General features: G+C 51.2%; 1 protein-coding gene across 2 annotated transcripts; it reads left to right on the top strand.

Annotated features, from left to right (window-relative positions):
* Window positions 1-3,153: 3,153 nt before the first annotated feature.
* Window positions 3,154-16,429, top strand: RAPGEFL1 (Rap guanine nucleotide exchange factor like 1). Of its 2 annotated transcripts, XM_036930463.2 has the most exons (15): window positions 3,155-4,063; window positions 6,884-6,962; window positions 7,854-7,989; window positions 8,218-8,315; window positions 9,949-10,061; window positions 10,313-10,480; window positions 11,337-11,434; window positions 11,544-11,666; window positions 12,225-12,403; window positions 12,500-12,590; window positions 13,132-13,182; window positions 13,535-13,622; window positions 13,822-13,886; window positions 14,244-14,298; window positions 14,531-16,429. In XM_036930463.2, the coding sequence occupies exons 1-15, from the start codon at window positions 3,544-3,546 to the stop codon at window positions 14,653-14,655; spliced, it is 1,989 nt and encodes a 662-aa protein (XP_036786358.1). In that variant the 5' UTR covers window positions 3,155-3,543; the 3' UTR covers window positions 14,656-16,429. The 2 variants fall into 2 exon arrangements, with proteins under 2 accessions (XP_036786359.1, XP_036786358.1); XM_036930464.2 differs by lacking the exon at window positions 10,313-10,480 and having other exon boundaries at window positions 3,154-4,063.
* Window positions 16,430-20,742: the final 4,313 nt, after the last annotated feature.

Raw genomic sequence — 20,742 nt, forward strand, 5'->3', positions numbered from 1 at the left:
CCTTTTTGCCAGTGTTTTGCATGAGTCTTGAGTCGTGAAGGAAGGAAGAGGACCCCCTGGTTCCACAGAGTCACAGTCACAACTTGAACCAGCTGACTTGTGAAATGGAAGCCCACAGAGATGAGGGTCCTCTGTAAGGCTGCAAGTCCATCTATATCCCCATCAGTTATCCTTTCTAATGACATTGTCACATGGACACCAGGATATCATGCAGTCCCTTAGATTGAAATTCAAGGACAGAAAAACTAGTGAGATGCTGTTTACCTACATGAACATCTCATATCCTTTATGCCTTTATATTTGATGAGCAAGTTTCCCAAGGTAATGCACCAAGTAATACAATTGTACTAGGTCCTAGATGAGAAGGAAGTAGCTAGCCAGCTTCTTGAGAAGTAACTGCTCAAACTGGCACTAAAGTATCCAGGACCACAGTCTAAGAAAGGCTCCCATCTGTCTTAGTATAGGTAAAGGGGAGGGGCAATTGAAAGACCCCAGCTGTGGTTCATCCCAGTTACCTAGGCCACATGGCCTCTGAAGTGTACAGGGCAGTTCCTAGCTTTAAGTCAGCTGTCCTCCAGATCCTCGATGGGGTGGAACCTTACTACAGAGGTTGTCCCCAGTGTGGGGGAGCAACTGAGTATAAGGTGGAGTTGATGATATGTGTTCTTGGGTCCCACACATCCTTGTACACTGCGGGAATGGGCATAATGGTGCATCTGAAAAATGATGGTTGGAACTCCTGGTATATAGATACCTTGGTTCTGCTGCTATAGCTGAGGGACCATGCCTCTCCTGAACCCCATTGCTAATTACTACTAATCATAACAGTTTGCTTCCCTTCTCCCACATAGAGTGATGGGTAACCATGGGCCCAGTCTGCTGGGATCATGCAAAGAATGCCAGCCCCCCTTGGGGATGGGCTACTGGAGGAATGAGTGTGTTAATATGTTTCCCCCTCACCCTGGCCTCTTACTTCCCCAGGCCTGCAGTTAGATCCCATTGCTCTCTTGGTTGCCCTGGTAACCACTCAGCAAGAAGAAACTCAAGCTCAGCAAAGCCCCTTGGGTTCTCTTCCCTACCATCCTGCCTCTTGATGGGCAGAAAGAAAGAGAGGGGCAGAGAGATCAACTTTCTGTAGGTAGCCCTGCCCCATCCCCTTCTAGAAGCCTATGGGCTGGGCACTCAAAGTGTTTTGCCTTCATATCCTCACAGGAAATAAACATACCACCTTCTCTCCCTGTTTTTGCCTTGATAGAGTGTAGATGCCCTGCCAACCCTCCTTACCCTTGGGGTCAAGCACACAGGCCCTCTACCTTTGGGAGACTCAGAACAGCAAGGACTTAAGAGGCCTCAAGTTGTCTCCTGGCATCTGTAGGCCACTTGAGTTGTCCTAGGGCAGTGATTTTCAAAGCTGCCTATTTTGAGTCACTTGGGGACCTTTTTAAAAAATACCATAAACTTGGCCCCACCTCAAAGGTCTGATTTAATTGATTTGGGTGTAGCCTGGGCATCAGTATTTTTGAAAAGTTCCCTGGATTGTAATGTACAGTCAGGTGAAAACCACTGCTGTCTTAGGAGGACCATGATGCTGGCTTTTCTCCCTGATTCAAGGTCTAAAACTTAGTCTCTGGTATCATTGAGGAGTTGGAGGGGTGCTAGAGTCCTGCTCCCCAAGCTTCCAGTTTCCAGAAGTCTCTCTGCCCCTTATATTTCTAGCCTTCACAACTCCCCAGTTCTTCCCCCTTCCTAACCGACAATCCCAAATCCTGCCCAGAGAGGAGGTTACCAAGGCAACCAGCTTAATCTGGTAACTGTGGCATGTGCTGGGAGTAGAGCCCTCTCCTCTTCTTATTTGGTTCATAAAATGCCTGGGGAGCTCCAAGCCACTCCAGCCAGTTTCCCCTCTGAACCCCTGGATATCAGGGTATCCAATAAAGAGAGCCCAGGAAACTGATACTCAGATGTCTGTTCCAGCTTCTTAACCAAAACTGCTCTTTCCTAAAACCGTTTCCTTTCCAAATATACAGATGGGTGTGCAAAGCTTTATTTCTGTGAACACATGCTCTAGCATACATAGGAACAGATATGCACACATTGACATGTGTGTAGTACACACCCTGTTCAGTTCTATCACCACTCCCAGACTAGCATTCCTGTCCCTGCCTGGTTGGTGCACAGTAAACAGGGGTGGGGCATTGTCCAAGGAGCCCTAACCCATCGAACCTTGTGCTATTCCCTCACCTTGTTACCTTAACCTTGATGTGCTGACACTGAGCATGCTTCTATGCTATACCCCCATCCTCCCTCTGAGGTATTGTACCCAAAGAGAGAGAATGCTCTTGACATAGGCATCAAGAATAAGGATTATTTGGAGTGCAAATTTGGCACCACTTTCTGCTTTCCATGGCTATGTCAACTCTGGAGGGGCTTGCTATGCCTGATGCTGGTTGGCAGTTCTGGAACTTGTCACCCATCTCCATGGCCCTGCTTCCTGCTGCCAGCTGGGCTCAGGAGCCCTTCTGTTCCTGGTCTCCTCCCCCCACCTATTGTCTTCTCCTCACCCCACCTAGACCTGCCACAGCCTGCTGTTCCCTGCCTGGCTCCTGCCTGCCTGCCAGTACCTGTCTGTCACAGCCCAGGCCCTCCCCATGTATTGTGCCCTACCAGAAAGGGCAGATGGGCACCACTCCCAGTTTCAATGCCAGTCCACTGAAAGGCCTTCCCTGCCCCTGTTAAGAGAAGGAAGATAAAGACCACATATTCTTGTGAGTATGGTCATAGAGCATACTGTCAGGGTTAAGAGTGATGGACACCCAAATCAGCAATCTTTTGTAGGCCGTACCTGAGTACAGGTAGGTGAGTCAAGGCATGCAGGCCACAGACCTGCCTTGGTTCTTTGAAATGATATTAAGAGTCCTTGTAAACCGTCGAGACAGGAACCACCCCTCTCCATTGTTTAATCACCCCCTCACCTTGGCCCTTAATTTCTGCGTCTGCTGTATACCTAATCCCATTCAGCCCCTTAATGTTTCCCTCCCAGTCGGCCCCAGCTCCCAAATTTAAGCCTCGCGCGGCCCAGGAGGCGGGCCAAGGGAGGGGACTGGGCGGGGACTGGAGGAGGGGGCGCGGTCTGAGCCCTGCCACCTACCCCCAACCGGTCAGGAGCGCAGCCGCCGCTGCTGCCGCTGCGTCCTCAGGCTTGCGCTCCGCCCGCTGCTACTGCCGCCGCAGCCCGCCCAGGAGCGCAGAGCCGCGGGCACTGGCCCCGCAGCCTACCCACCCTTCGGGCCGCGAGCCGGCTGTAGCCGGCATGGGGGGTCACTAAGAGCGGGCGCTCCTTCCCTTTGGCACCTCCCCGGCCACTGGCTACTGGACCCTTGCCAGCGAACCTCGAGCACCTCTGGCCCCCAGTTCCGCGCCCGGCACGGCCCTCCGCTCTGCCCCTTCGGCTCTGAGCATCGTGTCCCCGCCCCCCCCCCCGCCCGCGCCCGGGACACCTGAGTCCCCCGGCGGCCCCGAGGAGAGGGGCGGGGGGGGGTGGACATGAAGCCGCTGGAGAAATTTTTGAAGAAGCAGACATCGCAACTGGCGGGGCGAACGGTGGCGGGAGGTCCGGGCGGAGGTCCGGGGAGCTGCGGCGGGCCTGGAGGGGGCGGGGGGCCTGGCGGGGGCGGCGGTCCAGCCGGGGGACTGCGGCCGCTGCAGCGGCGTCAGAGCGTGTCTCGCCTGCTGCTCCCAGCTTTCCTCCGGGAGCCCCCCACCGAGCCGGGGCTGGAGCCGCCCCCTGAGGAAGAAGGGGGAGAGCCGGCGGGAGTCGCGGAGGAGCTAGGCAGCGGGGGGCCCTGCTGGCTGCAGCTAGAGGAGGTGCCGGGACCCGGGCCGTTTGGGGGAGGGGGCTCCCTGCGCTCCCCTTCCTCGTACTCTTCAGATGAGCTGTCTCCAGGCGAACCCCTGTCTTCCCCGCCCTGGGCCCCCCTGGGCGCCCCCGAGCGGCCGGAGCATCTTCTGAACCGGGTTCTGGAGCGGCTGGCCGGAGGGGCCACCAGGGACAGCGCAGCGTCAGGTAAGCAGTGGGCTGGCTCGTCCATCTCGGGTAAGGGGTTGCCACTGGTTCCTTTTCCTCGCCCTTGGAGAGTGGGGGTGGTGCTATGCCGGAGCCTGGGTGTGGGGCCGAGTAGTCAGCTGAAGTGGGTTAGGGGCCTATGGGAGGAACAGAATGAACCTTTTGCAGTAGAGAAGTGGCACTGCCACTTTTCTCCCTGTAGCAGCCTCACCCACTGGCTGGAGAAGCTGAACCTCTCCCTTTCCTTAAGCCACGCTTCCTTTACCCTGGTCATTTCATTCACAGACTCATGGATCCCTGATGTTGACTGCCTCTTTCTGTGGCCCAAAATTAAGGCCTGACACACTAAGGTGGAAGCTGCCCAGAGCAGCCTGTGCCACACTCCAAGCGCTGAAAGACCTTCCAGGAGTCCCTGATTCTGTTTAGAAGCCCTGGAGCACAGGGCTGGCCCACTCAGCCGGGCAGCGCCAGACAGGCACCGGGCCCAAGCTGCCTTTTGGGCTCAGGCAAAGGGATGCATTGTCCTTAGCAGCTTGCTGGGAGGGAGGCATTCTAGTAGGGGACTGACTCAGAAGGTGTTTGTCGAGAAGAGGTGGCTGAGCAGATATCAGGGCCTTGCAGCATCCAGGGGGCTCCAAGCCTTCCCAGCCCCTGCCCTTCCTGTGGCAGATCTTGGCACATGGCGTCTTAAAAAAATAATAATAACCACACCCTGAAAAGTTTATTCCCTAAACGATAATGCTATTTCACCACTCCCCACCAGCACCCCTACAAAGCGGACTTTGAGGAAACTTGAGGTCCCAAACTGTTGGTTAGTGGCTGAGGTAGAAGACCCATGAGTCTTTAGGCATAGCTCTGGGCATTTCACTAAGCCCAGCAGCATCTGAGGATTGAGAGCCCCAACTGAGAGCCTAAAGGTGGGGGTTTCACACTGTGGTTTCAGACCTCTGCAGGGAGCCCTAACCTCAGTGTGTGGAATGGGGCTCCACTCTCCTAGATTTTTCTTAAGACCTAGGTCCTGTCCTTGGCTCAGGCTGTAGTTGCCCTAGGGAGCTGACACCTTTTGGATTTAATTAGAAAAAATATCAGACACACACAGCTCTCCTAACCATAATTTCCCGCCTACACCACACACCCTGTCTCTATGACACATTCCCTGGGGAGGCTGTGCTTTGGACCAGAGCCTGCCTTGGAAGAGACAGACGCCAAACAGTAGCCCCCATAGCAGCATCTCTCCCACTCTGCCCTGTGTTCCTCTTCCTTTGCTCTGGCTTAGCTCTCCTGTGAGATAACAATATTGGAAAGATGTTGGACATCCCTATTCCTAGTCCCCATCCCTGGAGCTGGGGGTCAGCATGGGGGACTCTGAGACTCACTTTAAGAACTCAGCAGGGTAGCTGGGCAGAGAGAAAGGGGGAGAAACTGTCTTTCTCCTTCCACAGGTGCCTAGTACCACAGACTCTGCTCAGTCTCCTTTGGGGAAAGACTCCTGAATGGATTGTCACCATATTATCTGGCCTGGCAAGCTGGATCCCCAGAGTTACTGGTTTCAGAGTGAATGAGAAACAGTTTAACCTGCCACTCTGATATTCCCCAATATAACCAGTGTTCTTGAGCCATCTTGGTTTCCTCCCAGGGTGAGTGGGAGGAGGGGACTTACGAAGGGACCCCCAAACTGGCCAAAGGCTCTCAAATATCTAAGCAACCTCATCTAACCACTGTGCTCTACCCTAACACTGCTTGCCTTAGGCATACTGAGAAAAGAACAAAGACTCAAGAGTCTGGGTTCTTCTTGTGGCTTCAGGCAAGTCCCTCCCATCTCTTGGCCTTGGTTTCTCTCATTTGTGAAAGAAATAGTTAAGTTGAGGATCTTGGTGGTTCTCCTCCTCTATCTTCATGGCTAGAATTGGAAGCCAGGGGATGGTGAACCAAGGGCCTTCAGAAGCTTTGCTTTTGTCCTGGGGCAGTGCCTGGAGACCTGGCCCTACCCTGTCCTGGTGAGGACACCTGGCTCCATCCCTGCGCTCTGCCTGTCTGTGTGCCAGGGTGCCCTGCCCCACCCCAGGGCTGGCTGCAAGTCTGGACGACCTTGTACCTGGCTGACTGGCTGAGCCAGGCCTGGATGGGGGTGTGGAGGGGAAAAGAGTGGTGAGAAGAACCACTCCCCACCACCCTTCCGTAATTAACCCTTCCATCTCTGGGCATCCAGAGAACACAGGGTTTCTAGTCAAAGGCTTTGGGATTAAAGAAATGGCAGTTGCTCCCCTCTCCCTTTTAATAGGGCTGGTTCTCACCTGCCTAGTTGGAACTCAAAACTGTTAGGTAGGGAGTGGGTGGGGAAGGAAGAGGAACACACACACACACACTCTCTCTCTCTCTCTCTCTCTCTCTCTCTCTCTCTCTCTCTCTCTCTCTCTCTCTCTCTCTCTCTCTCTCCCTGACCCTAACCTGTGTTTGGAAGTTTCTTTATATAGAGACACTTCTGTGGTCTACCTCTTTTTTTCGGGCAGATCTCAAGTTTGATTGATTATCTGACCAGCTTCCCACACACACACTGAAGAGAATTGGGCATGGCCATCAAAGAGCACCTCCTCCTTCCTTCCAGCTGTCTTGGCAGCTGACAAACCCACCCCTGCAGTGGCTGCCCAGAACCTTCACGTGCATGTGTGCCCGCATGTGCAGAGCATGACGGGGCAGGTGGCTGGACTCCATTCTGGCTAATGAGAACTTGCCCTCAGAGGCAGGCAAGGGAGTGTGAGTGTCCAGTTGGGTCTTAGAAGTGCCCCTCCTGACATCAGTGGCACCAATTGATCTCTACAGATATCCTGTTGGATGACATCGTCCTCACCCATTCTCTCTTCCTCCCCACGGAGAAATTCCTGCAGGAGCTACACCAGTAATATCCTTTTGTGGACCTTGCAAAAGGGGAGGTCAGGAGGGAGCAACTCCCTGACCCAACATGTGAGGTCAGAGCCTAAGCCCTTCCCCACAAAACACACCTGGGTTTCAATTCCAGGTTTTTTACTCACCAGTTGTGTGACGTTGGGAAGATCACCTAGCCTCCTGGGCCTCAGTTTCCTCTTTTGTTAAAAAGGGGTAGATAACATCTGCCCTGCCTCCCATTGGGCTGCTGGGGAGATCTGTGTGATAGCAGATGTGGGCATACTTTGTATACTACAGAGCCCTGTACAAATGCAAGGTGTTATTAATCTATTAAGAGTGCATCTCTCCCCACTGAATTATTGCTCTAAACATCTGGCTGCCCGGTGAGTTATTACAGGGTCTGCTGTAAACATCAGGTCATGGCTGTGCTTTAGTGGGGTTTGCTGGAGAAAAGTCACTGGCTGGGCTATTCATAGGGTCTCATGTAAGCATAGGGTCTCTCACTGAGTTACTTTAGGACCTAATTGCAAATGTCAGGATCAGGCCTTACTTACAGTGAGGTATGGTCAGGTCTGTGGTAAGCACCATTGGCCCTTATCAGCCTGCTGTGAGCTCCAGGCCATGGGCTTGTCAGAGAATGGGTGGGTCCAGGCAGGGTACCTTCAAGTGAAATTCAAACAGAGGGGAGCTGGGTGTGGTCAAGGAGGTGTCATCCCTACCTACTCTAAGCAAAAACCTGGGCTGGGGCATGAGGGAGTCTTGGCTGTTGCAAGCCCTGGACCTCCTTTCTTCCTAATCTCTAGGCCCCAAAAACTGGGAGTGGTTTAAAGCCTCCATCGCCTTCCAGCAACCTTCCCAGTTTCCTCAAGTGTGCCTGCCAAGGGCTTTTTCTTAACTAAGGGGTCAGCTTTGTTTGGGCAGGAGGCATGGAGGGCCCGGAGGGGCTGGGCCGAAAGCAGGCCTGTCTAGCCATGCTCCTTCATTTCTTGGACACCTACCAGGGGCTGCTGCAGGAGGAAGAAGGGGCTGGCCGCATCATCAAGGTGGGCCTGGGAAGAGAAGGTGGGTGAGCAAGCTATTAGCTCTGAAAGGGGGCCCTTTTGAAGGAGCCATACTCCCCAAGCTGGGTATCTGGAAGGAAGAGATGCCAGTGGGCCTTAGCTTACATGGTTCTTCTCTGCTCAAAGGTAGGGAGACCCTGCCCCAGTGCTTGCAGAGTGATGCTTAGGATGAGACCCCTGCTCTCACCTGCCCTCTCCTCTGCTCTGCAGGATCTCTACCTGCTGATTATGAAGGATGAATCCCTTTACCAGGACCTCCGAGAGGACACACTGAGGCTACACCAGCTTGTGGAAACAGCGGAGCTGAAGTGAGGGGATGGGCTGGGGGAGGGGACAGGAAAGAAGTCCCCCATGGTCCTCCATTACAGGGGCTGCCTGTAGCCTTTTGGCTCCAAACAGTTTTATTTCAGCCTTTTCTTTTACTGGAGAGTATCACAAAGCACAGTCTCTGGTCACCTTTTTATCCATTTTCTCATCCATTTATTTGTCAATCCAATGGTGTACTGATAAATATTTAACAACCAGTGCTTCAGGAAAAAGAGCCCTGATTTGTACCTTTTGTTGACTCGCATGGTGTAAATTCCTTCACCATGGCTGATTTCAAGCTACCACCATGACGTCCCTGAATGTGAAGTTGGGAAGAGATGTGTGGCAGCCGGCACATACGGTGTTTTCACCATACAAATACAATAGATGTAAATAACCTCAGAAGCATAAATTGTAGTACAATGTAGTAAAACAATCAGAAAACTACTTTTAGGTATTAGTTTGGCTGTAAGTTTATAAAACACACATATATATTAATAGCTGTTTTAAAACCAGCTGGCAAAATTCCCCAGAATTTAGCAATCCACTCTTATGAGCCAGTGTGAACCAGCTTCAGGACACCACTGCATCCATCCATCCATCTATTTACACAGCCATCCATCTATCCATCCCTTTGGCCCTTTCAATTTCTCTCCACTCCATCCCCTCAATCATAACCCCCATTGTCTCTCACCTGGATTTTTGGCATAGTCTCCTATCCAGGACTTCAGGTTATGGGCTTATGTCTTTCTCTCCCTCCTTATACTGACACAAGAAAGATCTTCCCAACTTGACGACATCATGCTCCTGTTCCAAAAACATCCACGGCTCCCCACTGCCTACAAGACAGAGTTGCAACATCCTAATGCCTTCTGCTGATCCTTCCCATCTCATTTCCCACATCCTGTCCACCCACGGCACTGCCTGCACACCCCACATTGCCTGAACTCCTGTGCATTCCCAACTTCCTGCTGTCGTTTATATGGTCCATTCTAGAAGTATTTCCAACTCCTTCTCTTCCTGTTGTCCTTCAAGGCCCAGGTCAAATGCCATCTTCTCAATGAATGTTTCCTAGATCCTCCTTTCTGGAGTAGCTTTCTCCCTCCTCCATGCCAACATAACTCTTTGTACCTTTGTTATATCATCTAACACCTCCCGCCGTGTGTTAGAAGTAGCTGTATGCATGTCTGTCTCCCTCCCAGACTGTGAAGTCCTTGTTGGCAAAATTCAGCAAACAGCTGATGACCTACACCTACCATGTGCCAAGCAGTGTGCTAGGCCTGGAGGATGAAAAAAAAAATTCAGTAAGAACTAATCCTAGCTTCAAAAGCTTTCAATCTCATAGAAAATATAAGACATGAGCATAAACAAATACTAGCCCAATGTCCTACAGCGGTTGATGCAAAAAAGTGACCTTTCCTGGTAGGTGGGTGAATCAGAGATTTCATGGAAGAGGTGGCATTTGATTTGGGTCACTTTGGATTGTTGTCATTATCCTCTCTTCCGACCTCCTTCACCATTTTCTGAGCCTGTTGCTGTGCATCCTTGACCCACTTCTGGTATCCCTGCTTGATACTGCCTGCCTGGTGCCCCATATGCCTGGCAGGACTTCCTGATGCCCAGTGTCCATGCTAGGGTTCCAGAGGAAAGCCAGCCACCCAGCAAGCAGGTGAAGCCACTCTTCCGCCACTTCCGCCGGATAGACTCCTGTCTACAGACTCGAGTGGCCTTCCGGGGCTCCGATGAGAGTGAGTGTGGGCATTAAAGGGGCAGGTCTTCCTGAGTGGCTCAGGGGGCCCTGTGGGTCTCTGGATCTTGGGCACCCTCAGTGAAGTCTCCCTGTGTAGTAAAACCTGTCCTTTAGCAGCATCTTTTTCAAAGGCCAACCAATTAAGAGGTGGGGTGGGAAGGGGTGGGGAATAGAGCTGCCCTGGAAGGGACTATCCCAGTTCTGCCATTCTGCCCTCTGATGAAAAGCCACCTTCCTGTCTCTGTCCAGTTTTCTGCCGGGTCTACATGCCTGACCACTCTTACGTGACCATACGCAGCCGCCTCTCAGCGTCTGTGCAGGACATTCTGGGCTCGGTGACAGAGAAATTGCAGTACTCGGAGGAGCCTGCAGGGCGTGAGGATTCCCTCATCCTGGTAGCTGTGGCCTCCTCTGGAGGTGAGGGTCAGGAAGAGCTGGGCCAGGGAGCCAGGAGTGGAGACATGACAGTCCCCCTCCATGACCCAGTCTGACTTGAAATCCCTGCTCAACTCAGCTTCTGGCAGATCCAGCCCCAGGGCCCACAGCTTGGCTAATGGGCCCTATCCTTGTGCAAATTAGTTTTCCCCCATCTCTGTCACATCTCTCTCATGAGCCCAGTGCCCAGTGGCAAGGGTAAAGACTGAATGCTAGGTCCTGGCTACTTTCAAGTGTGGTCCCGGGCCCACCCACATGAGCATCACCTGGGAGCTTGTTAACACTGCAGTATCTCAGATCCCACGCTAGAACTGCTGAATCAGAATGGGTATTTTGACAAGATCTGCAGGCAATTCCTATACACATTAAAGTTTGGGAAGCACTGGTCCAGGACACTTGGATTCTGACCTGGATGCTTGCCTCTTACTCACCTTGGGATATGATCTTTTAACTTCCTTGAGCATCTTAAGATACTATATATTTTAGGCTCAAGACACAGGTGGGCCTCCAATCCCTGTGGGAAGGCAATGTCTACAGTGTAGCCAGAGCCTTATTTTCCTCTAAGGCAGGACGAAAAATTTCCATTGTCACAGGGATGACAGAATGAGAGAAGAGCTATGAAAGACTTGTGGGTAAAAAGGAGGTTATACCTGCAAAATAAATCATTATTTGAACATTTTCAGATAAATATGGCATTAACTGGTGATAATTTGAGTCCCTTTAGTTTAAAATGTGTCCTTGTGGGGGTTAGGAGATCTGGATGGGATGGTGACAGTGCCTAGGGTGTGTGTGGGTTCAGGTGGCCAGGGCTGAGGCAGAACAGCTCATTCTCCTGCAGAGAAGGTCCTTCTCCAGCCGACTGAAGACTGTGTCTTTACCACGCTGGGCATCAACAGCCACCTGTTTGCCTGCACGCGGGACAGCTATGAGGCCCTGGTAAGAACTCCTTCACAAGGCCTTGTCAGGGAACAGGGCTGAAAGGGTCCGTGAGCAGGAACTCACAAGCCTAGAGTGGAGCCCAGCCCATGCCCCTGCCTGCCACCAGATGCCCCTCCCTGAGGAGATCCAGGTCTCCCCTGGAGACACGGAGATCCACCGAGTGGAACCTGAGGATGTTGCCAACCACCTGACTTCTTTCCACTGGGAGCTGTTCCGATGTGTGCACGAGGTGGGGACTGCGGCTGCTGCTGGGCTGGGGCCTGAGAGAGAAATGTGCCATTATAGAGTCCTAGGGGCAGGTGCCTTCTGCAGCTGAACTTCCTGATTAAAATGCTGAGCTTGTAGCATGCCTTTGGGCAATGCATTGCCAGCACCTTCTTAAGCCTTTCTTACCTCATTGGAAAAAAACCCAAACAAACAGTAAAGAGACACCCCCTAGCAGGGTGGCTCTGGGCCCAAATGCTGCTTACCAGAACCTGACCCATGGTTGGTATTGAAAAACTATTCAGTATTCAAGAAATAACACAAGGCAGCCACAATAATGACTATTAGATGACCCAGGTGCCTGACACTTAATAGGTGCCCAATAGAAGGTAGAGTATGGCTAATGTCGGTTGTTTCTTCCCCCATGTCTGTCACATGTTGTTCTATCCCATTTTTTTTCCTGTTTTCCACCTCTGGGCCCCCACGCTCCTATCTTTCTGTCCTCACGGCCCTGCTCTGCCATCTTCCCATCCACACACCCCTGCCCCATGCCCTGGTGGCCCCTCCGCCACTGTGGGTGCAGCTGGAGTTCGTGGACTACGTGTTCCACGGGGAGCGCGGCCGCCGGGAGACCGCCAACCTGGAGCTGCTCCTGCAGCGCTGCAGTGAGGTCACGCACTGGGTAGCCACCGAGGTGCTGCTGTGTGAGGCCCCGGGCAAGCGCGCGCAGCTGCTCAAGAAGTTCATCAAGATCGCGGCCATGTGAGTGCGGTCAGCCCGCGGCCGCTGAGTGCAGAGGCCAGGCGGCTCGCGCACCGCCACCTGACTGCGCACTGACCCCGCCTCCCACCCCCGCAGCTGCAAGCAGAACCAGGACTTGCTGTCCTTCTACGCCGTGGTCATGGGGCTGGACAACGCTGCGGTCAGCCGCCTGCGGCTCACCTGGGAGGTGAGGAACCTCTTTTCTTACCTTTCCTCCCACCTGTGCTGACCTACTTCAGGGAACTTGGCCTTCAGCCTCGGTCCTGACCTGGGCTCACCCCAGTGCGGCCTCCTGTGACTCGGGCTAGCAGATGGGGGCCTTCGTGCCAATAGGAAGGAGGCGCCCTCTTCTGGCAGATCAGCCCAAGGGCACACAGCTTGGTTAATGGAACCTGTCCTGGTGCAAATTAGTTAAAAGTTAGTATCCTGGCTTGAGTCCGGGCAGGCAGCCCAGGCCGGGTGGCAGACTTGGCTATTGGATTTCAACCACCACTCAGGAAGCCACCTTGGTGCAGAGCATATGCATAAGCAGAGGCCTCGATTTCCCTAGAATAATTCATTCCTCTGGTTGCTTCAAGCTCCCCAGACCTCACCCTGCTTCTCCACTTATCTACTTGCAAGGCACTCAGGCCCTTTCCCCCTCTAACACCTGGGGATTAGCCAGAGGCTCCTGTGAAACCCAAGAAGCTCCATTCTGACATTCCTTCTCCTTCCTTCAAACTCTTCAGAAGCTGCCAGGAAAATTCAAGAACTTGTTCCGCAAATTTGAGAACCTGACAGTAAGTGGGTTCAGCTCTTTTACCTGCTCCTGGACTTGCATCCCAGAGATTCTCTGTTCCTATAAACCTTCCTCCTCAAGCTTCCCTTTCAAGGTTTTTAGTGCTGCCCTCCACCCCCTAACCACACACACAGACACACTGAGAGGAGAACGGTGGGAGGGTGCTACCCTGTTTTCCCTGGAGGAGACGAGAACAGTTAAACCCCTTCCCACCACACACCCAGCTAGACACCCAGGCACACCCTCTCTCATCAAAGATGTATCTAGGGCAGGAGGTTGAGGGAGGGAGTAGGGGTCATCTTTGTGATACTCGAGCCTATCTGTACCTTTAACCCCCTTCTGCGGAATGCTAGGACCCCTGCAGGAACCACAAAAGTTACCGAGAAGTGATCTCCAAGATGAAGCCCCCTGTGATTCCTTTCGTGCCTCTGATCCTCAAAGGTAAGAGTCACTCCCAAGTTGTGCTCTTCTATCCAAACCCTCCATGACCCAGTCTGACTTGTAATCCCTGCTCACCTCGGCTCTGAGCGCCCACCTGGAGAGGAGTCCCCAGATTGTGTGGGTCCTGGGGAAGGTGAGGGGCCCCTTGGACCTCCTCTATCATCCTTCCCTCATGCTTGCTTCTCTCCCTGTCCCCTAGATCTGACTTTCCTGCACGAGGGGAGTAGGACCCTTGTAGATGGTTTGGTGAATATTGAGAAGCTGGTGAGTGGCACTGCCAATTCCAGTCCCGTGAGTGGGGGCTGACATCCCTCCCCCTCTCCTGGCACCCCTTAAAGACAGCAGCCTTCCTCTGTGGCACCCAGCTTGCCTGACAGACTCCTGACTGTCTCCCTGGTGGCATTGCTGTGGCAACCCGCCCACGGGTGGCAAAGCTGACAGGCAGCTCAGGGGACCACTCTACCTCCCCCTCACTCATCACCCTGTTACACCCCCTCCTTTGGTCCTCTGGAGACCCTCCTGGATTGGGAACTGGAGGGAGTAAAACCAACATAGTTGGAGAATAGAGGAGGGGGAGCATCTTTTTGTGCCCCTCTGAAGGCTCATTCTATCATCTTCCAGCATTCAGTGGCTGAAAAAGTGAGGACAATCCGCAAATACAGGAGCCGACCCCTTTGTGAGTACCCAGAGTTCTCAGAGCATTACAGGTAGAGCTTTGACTGAGTGGACAACTTGCTCAGATGTTTATTTCCTTAAACTTGTCAGTTCTCCATTCTCTCCTTGACCTCCCCAGGGGCCCTCCTGCCCAATGTCTGTCCCAGTCCTCACCCTTCTCTTCTAGCCGGCTTGTGTATAGAGGAGGAAGGGAGGCTGGGGACCTGACCGCCTCTCTCTCCTGACACCTCCAGGCCTGGACATGGAGGCTTCACCCCATCACCTGCAGACCAAGGCCTATGTGCGCCAGTTCCAGGTCATAGACAACCAGAACCTCCTCTTTGAGCTCTCCTACAAGCTAGAGGCTAACAGTCAGTGAGAACAGAATTCTGGTTGGCCCCCCACAAGGGTCCTTGGGCACCTGACACTCAAGCACTTTGCACTATGTCCTAACCCGTCTCTGGCACCTTTCCCCCTGGAGCAACTTCCCTCCCCACCAAAAAGAGTTGGATGGACTTACCCCCAGACTCACAAGCCTGTTCATCCTGCTGAAGTCCTCTCTCCCCACTCCTTCAAGCCCAAACCACACGCAGCTGATTCCTGCCCTTGCAGGGAAGTGGGGCAGAGAGTTCCTTCCTCTGTCTCCTCTGGCCAGGGTCTGTTCTGGAGATAGAGTTTCTAGTCTCTTCTTCTCAAGCAGGAAGGAAAGCTGCCCACCATCCTGTCTCACAGAGCAGAATTGTAAAAGGGATTGGCAACCTTCCTTTCCGCCCCTGTCCAGCTTCTCTGTGGTCAGGGCTAGGACCCCTAGAATATTATATTGCTTGTGTGTGTGTATCCCCTTTAAAGGAGCAGGAGTGCATCTAGCAATTGAGGGAAGTTGTTGTATGTGTTTTGTGGGGGGGGTCCTTCTGTTTGGTGCTACCCTTGTCTGCTCTGCCCCTGGGATGGTGCAGGGCACTTTCCCCACTGGCATGCTCCCTGCTCTGCTCCTCCTGCTGCCCTGCATGCCCCAAACTGCTCTCAAGGGCAAGGAGTGGCAACAGGTGGGAGAGGTTGTCCATCAGCCCTTGTGTGGGCTCCACTCAGGCCTCTGGAAGGTCCCTGGTGGGCCCTGCTGAGAGGGTAAAAGATGCTCAGGGAAACACAGGCCTAAGCTGCCTACAGGACCCTCCCTCTGCATTGCAGTCATTGGGGGTGTGGCAGTATCAGGAGTTAGGTAGGGGTGCCTGCTGCCCACACTCCTGATTTTAGAGTGTCCCACTGCTAAGAAGGGAGTTGTCACCCCCCTTCTGGCATGCCTATGGGACACCAGCAATGTGTTCTCTATCCTTCTCCCTGTCTTGACACCCCCTGGGGTGGGGTGGACTCCTACCTGGACAGGCAGCCCCCAGATGAGGGGGTTAGGAGTGGCAGAGACTGTGAAAGCAGAACCGGAGCCTGGCGATGCCTTTCTGACCCCTCTGTCTCGCCTCGCTCTCCCACCCTCCGGGGATGAGGGCCCAGGGCTCCTGGCAGCTACTGGGCGAGGGTTTCTGACACAGCCTCGCCCTCCTCTCTGGCACCACCTCCTTCCCTTCTGAAGGGGCAGCAGCAGCTGCTGCTCCTGCTCTGAGGGTGTACATAGTTTTTACCAAAAGCTCTGGAATTGTAAATTTATTTTTTAAAACTCAAAGAGGAAGAGGCTTGTATCATATGTAAACATTGTATCATAGGTTATGTTGTATAGTCCCTTTTATACAGTGGCCTGTCTTGTTCCTGCTGCAACAATTGTCTCTGGACTCCCCACCCCTACCCCACATCCACAGGCGCCCTGTGCTGCCCATGCATCCCTTACAGACAGTGACCATGGCCTCTGCTCCCTCCCCTCCCTGCAACTGCTGATGTGCCCATCCCCCCCACAGTCACCCTTCCTCCTGATCCTGCTCAGCAGCCTTCCCACTCCAGCTCCTGCAGCCACCTCAGACATTGGGACCCCCTGGTCCTGTCTTGACTGCTGCCTGCCCCTAGCCTTGACATCTGCCCTGGGTTGCCTGCTGGACTCCACCTGTGCCCCACAGCTTTAACAAAGTGAACTGTGTATACTGTACAGGCTCAGCTGTCTTTGCAGAAACAGCTGGGTGGAGAAAAAGCCGATAAAATCTATGAATCAACATGCCTGCTGTTCTCTATTCTGTTTCTTTGAGGCTGGGGAAGGGCTGAGGGAGGGGAGAGGGGACCTCCTCTCAGCACACAGGGCCCTTCAGCAGGGCCGTTCTGGAGTGACTCTGAAAACGTGGATGAGATGACAAGGTGTCAAACTCATGAAGTATGCTACATAGTGCCTGAAACTAGGAAGAGTGAATGTTTTAGTTCTTCCATGTTCCAGGTGCCGTAGACATGTGATCTCGATTAAGTCTAACCGTAAGGTGGAAGATGGAAGCTGGGCAGTCTCAGCAAAAGGTCCAAGTTCCAGGGTGCGTGAGGGGACAGACCTGGACTCCTAATGCAGATCCACCTGCTGCAGACAGTATCCACATTGCTCCAGCCACTACCCAGACAGCATGTACTAGTCTCACAGCCCATACCTACTTGTTACACTGAGATGTAGGACATCCAGAGCCCAAGCTCCAGGAGACATCATACACTCAAACAGCTACTCAGATGAGCCCTTAGCCTTCCCTTGTCATGCATCTGTTATTTCCTCAGTCTTCGGCATCTCATAAAATGTTCCTTTCATTCACCCAGGTTTTCAAGGCAAGAATCTGGGACTCACCCTGATGTCTTTCTCTCATCCCTTGGGCTACAATTCTAGAACATATCCTGATTGGTTCACTTCTCTGTGACTCCTGTATTATCACTTAGTCCAAGCCACTTTCATGTATTCCCCGGATGACTATGCTAGCTTCCTACCTGGTCTCTCGGCTTCCTCTCTCTAACCCACTCCTAACCCCACCAGATGGTTCTTCATATTGCAGCGATTGTGCTCTTTTAAAAACCTGAATCACCTCATACATGGCTACAATTAAAAAGAACAGCAATACCAAGTATGAGTGAGGATATGTAGCAATGAGTACCTTTCTACATTGTTGGTGACAGTGTAAGTTGGTACAACAATTTTGGAAAACTGTCAGTATCTCCTCAAACTAAATGTATACCTGACCTGTGATCTAAAATTACCACTCCTGGGTGTATAGAAATTAGTGCTTATGTCCACCAAAAGACATGCACAACAATCACAGCCTTTTGTTCATGATAAAGGCTTTGGAAAAAAATCCAAGTGTCTTTCAGCAGGTGAATGGGCAAATCGATTGTGGTATATTCTTACAATGGAATAGTACATAGCAGTAAAAAAGAACAAATGACTGCTGTCTGCATGAATGAACTCATAGACATAATATTGGGTAAAAGAAGCCAGACACATAAAATGACATACTGTATGACTTCATTTAAGAGAAGTTCAAGAACAGGCAAAATCAACCTATTGGCAAAGAAGTAAAAATAGTGAAAACTAGTGAGAATGTTTGGTATCTTGATCTGAGTGATGATTACATGAGTGCAAACGCATGTCAAAATTTATTGCTGAACATGAATTTGTGCATTTTATTGTATGTACCTAAAAAAAGATGATATGCACCAAAAAAAGGGAAAATTTGGCATTCTGTGTAGAACATATATGTCAGTGAAAATGTACAAACTAAAATTTCAAATGGGTGTATATATCCATTTTCAAACGACAGGGAACAAATGTAAGAAAAGTATAAAAAATAAAATAGTTGCTACTCAAGGGGGTAGGAGAGAGTGTTGATGGGGAAGTGGCATGCAGAAGTCCCCTGTGGTGATAGAAATATTCTGCATCTTGACCTGGAGGTAGTAATGCAGATGTGTGTATGGGTTTGTGTGTGCACTGAATTGTGAGATTTATACATTTACCGTAATTATGTTAAAACTCAATTAGAATGAGATCATAACACTCCCGTTTTCAGTAACACTTAGATTAAAAATCAAAATCAAAACCCTCTCTCTGACCCCATCTCCTACCTCCTCTCCTCTCATATGCTCCACTCCAGCCACTCTGACCACTTTACTGCTCCTAAACCACCCCCTCTTGTCTTAGGGAATCACTTTTGCTCTTCCCTGAGCCTTTCCTGACCACTCCAGCCCCATCCCATCCCTCTCTCTCCTGTATTTTATCCTGTATGTATCCTTACTCTCCTGTATTTTCTTCAAGGCATTCATCACCTGACAGCATCCATAGTTCTTTGTACATTTGCTTACTCCCCTACCAGAATGTTAGCTCCCTGAGTCTGTCTTGTTCACCATCCAGTACCTAAAACAGTACCTGGCACAGAGAAGACACTCGATACGTATTTGCTGAATGAATAAATTAGGTTGATTGAAATAGGAGCCCTGTGAGTGGGACAAGACACAAGAGGATAAGCACTCTGGGAAGTAAGCCAAGGAGATTCACTACTGGGCTGGGGGTGGGGGGTGCGGAACAATAGGAGAAAGCTTCTTAGAGGAGATGAGCCAGGACTTGACACAGGCAAAGGGTTTGATGATACAAGTGTGGAAGTGGGAGGTCAGGGCTGTGGCACTGGGGGGCATTGCCCAGCCTTGAGAGCTGTCCCTGCCCTGTTGGACTGGTCACTCGGGCGGCCAGAAGTGTGGAGGCTGGACAGGTTCTTCCCTCCTCAAAAGGGGCTGGTCACACCCTCAATCAAGGGCTCCATGTCCTGGAGCAGGATCATGGGGACCCGGTCCTTTTGTCCCTGTTTCCGTCCTCCAGGAGGGCAGAGAAAGTGGTGTTACTCCCTTTAGCCCCACCTCAGCTGCCTTTGGATTCATCAGTCATCTGTTCCCTTTCGGGAATGATGGTGATAACTGACATTTGGAAGACTGTCCTTTGCCACTCACTAAGCTTAGCTCTATGTGCATTTTCTCATTTAATCTTCCCAACAAACCTAGGAGGTTGGCCCTATCACTTCCAATTTCCAGATGAGAACTGATGTCTAGAGATTTCTCATCAGATGTCCAGAGAAGCCAAGACCCCAGCCCCGGATCTCACAGATAGCAAGGATTTGAGCCTGCTTACTGTGGCTCTAGAGCCCACAGTTTAAGCTCCACACAGCCCCAGGACCTTGAATAAGTGGCCACTATGCATTTATCACGTGCAGTGGCCACCTGGCTTTAGCTGAGGGGACTATGCTTTCTGGTCCCTGCCCCCCCCCCCCAACGGGGTTCTGCCTCTCTGTGGGGAGTGGCCAAGAGACAGGAGAGGTGGTCAGACTGCTGTGTGGGGAGAGGACGAACTTACTTTGTAGCGTTTCATCACCAATCTGGTCTAGCAATGAACAAGAGTGTGAAAATAATTCAGAGTGATCGGAATACCCGCATAATTAGATGCGCACTTGATGAGCTGAATGTTGAGTGACAAATTTAAACAGCGCCCTCTGAATCCACTAGGTGTCACCACCAAGATTTCGGTCTCACCGCTCCTGGAGACAGGAGGTGTGGGCCAGGGAGAGAGGGATAGAGCATTTCTTGGGGAGATCTTGAATATCGCAGAATCTCCCCAGGTACGAGTCAGAAATTTGACCAGAATAACTTGTATATGTCATTCTCTACCTTTCTGCTGGCTCTTTCCCACTTAGCATTAAATGCTAAGTGGGAAAAGACCCTTTCAAGGCTCCATTAAAAAAAACACCTTCCTTGACCCTTCCTGACCACTGTAGCGACCATCCCCCTCTCACTTCAAGGTTAAATTTCAAAGTGTTGTCTTCACCTACTGTCCCCACTTCGGCATCTCCCATTCATTCTTTTTTTAATCTCCTGTTCCTAACCTTTCATCATGAACGATTTCAAACAGAGAAGTTGAAAGATTTAGTACAATGTTTACTCTTAAACATTTGTAGATTCTATAATTAACATTTTGCTAGAAAGTTGCTCTTTCTTTCCTCTCTCCACACTCACACACACACACACACACACACACTTTTTCTTTTGCCAAGCTATTTGAAAGTAAGTTGCAAATATTAGTATCATTTCACTACTAAAAGCCTCAGCGGAAATCTAAGAATAAGGAAGGACATTCTCCTACATACCCACCATACGATTATCATACCTAAGAAAATCAACAGTTGTATGATATCATCTACTATCATATCTATATTTCATTTTCCCAGGTTGTCTTTAAAATATATTTTTAAAAGACTTAAAAAATTCGAATTGCGTTCAGTTGTTACATCTCTTGTCTCTTTTAATCTGGAATGGCTCCTTTTATTTTTTTCAATGTCTAGGACAGATGTCTTATAAAATGTTCCAGTTCTTGTCTCATTGTTTCCCTGTGCTCTTGTTTCCTAGTACCTTCATCCCCTCTGTAGAATGTAAACTATAACTTCTGTCTAGAATAGCATTGCCCAACAAATATAATGTGAGCCACATATGTAATTAAATGATTTCTAGTGGTGACATTCAAAAAGTAAGA

This window comes from Manis pentadactyla, chromosome 4 (genome assembly GCF_030020395.1).
Source record: "Manis pentadactyla isolate mManPen7 chromosome 4, mManPen7.hap1, whole genome shotgun sequence".
NCBI classification, from domain to species: domain Eukaryota; kingdom Metazoa; phylum Chordata; class Mammalia; order Pholidota; family Manidae; genus Manis; species Manis pentadactyla.

What these genes read in the sequence shown, in the direction of transcription:
- RAPGEFL1 (XM_036930463.2), top strand. Translation starts at nt 3,544, where the DNA reads ATGAAGCCGCTGGAGAAATTTTTGAAGAAGCAGACATCGCAACTGGCG. An exon ending in GCAAATTTGAGAACCTGACA is followed by an intron (nt 13,183 to 13,534) that starts GTAAGTGGGTTC and finishes GCGGAATGCTAG; the next exon opens with GACCCCTGCAGGAACCACAA. An exon ending in ATACAGGAGCCGACCCCTTT is followed by an intron (nt 14,299 to 14,530) that starts GTGAGTACCCAG and finishes TGACACCTCCAG; the next exon opens with GCCTGGACATGGAGGCTTCA.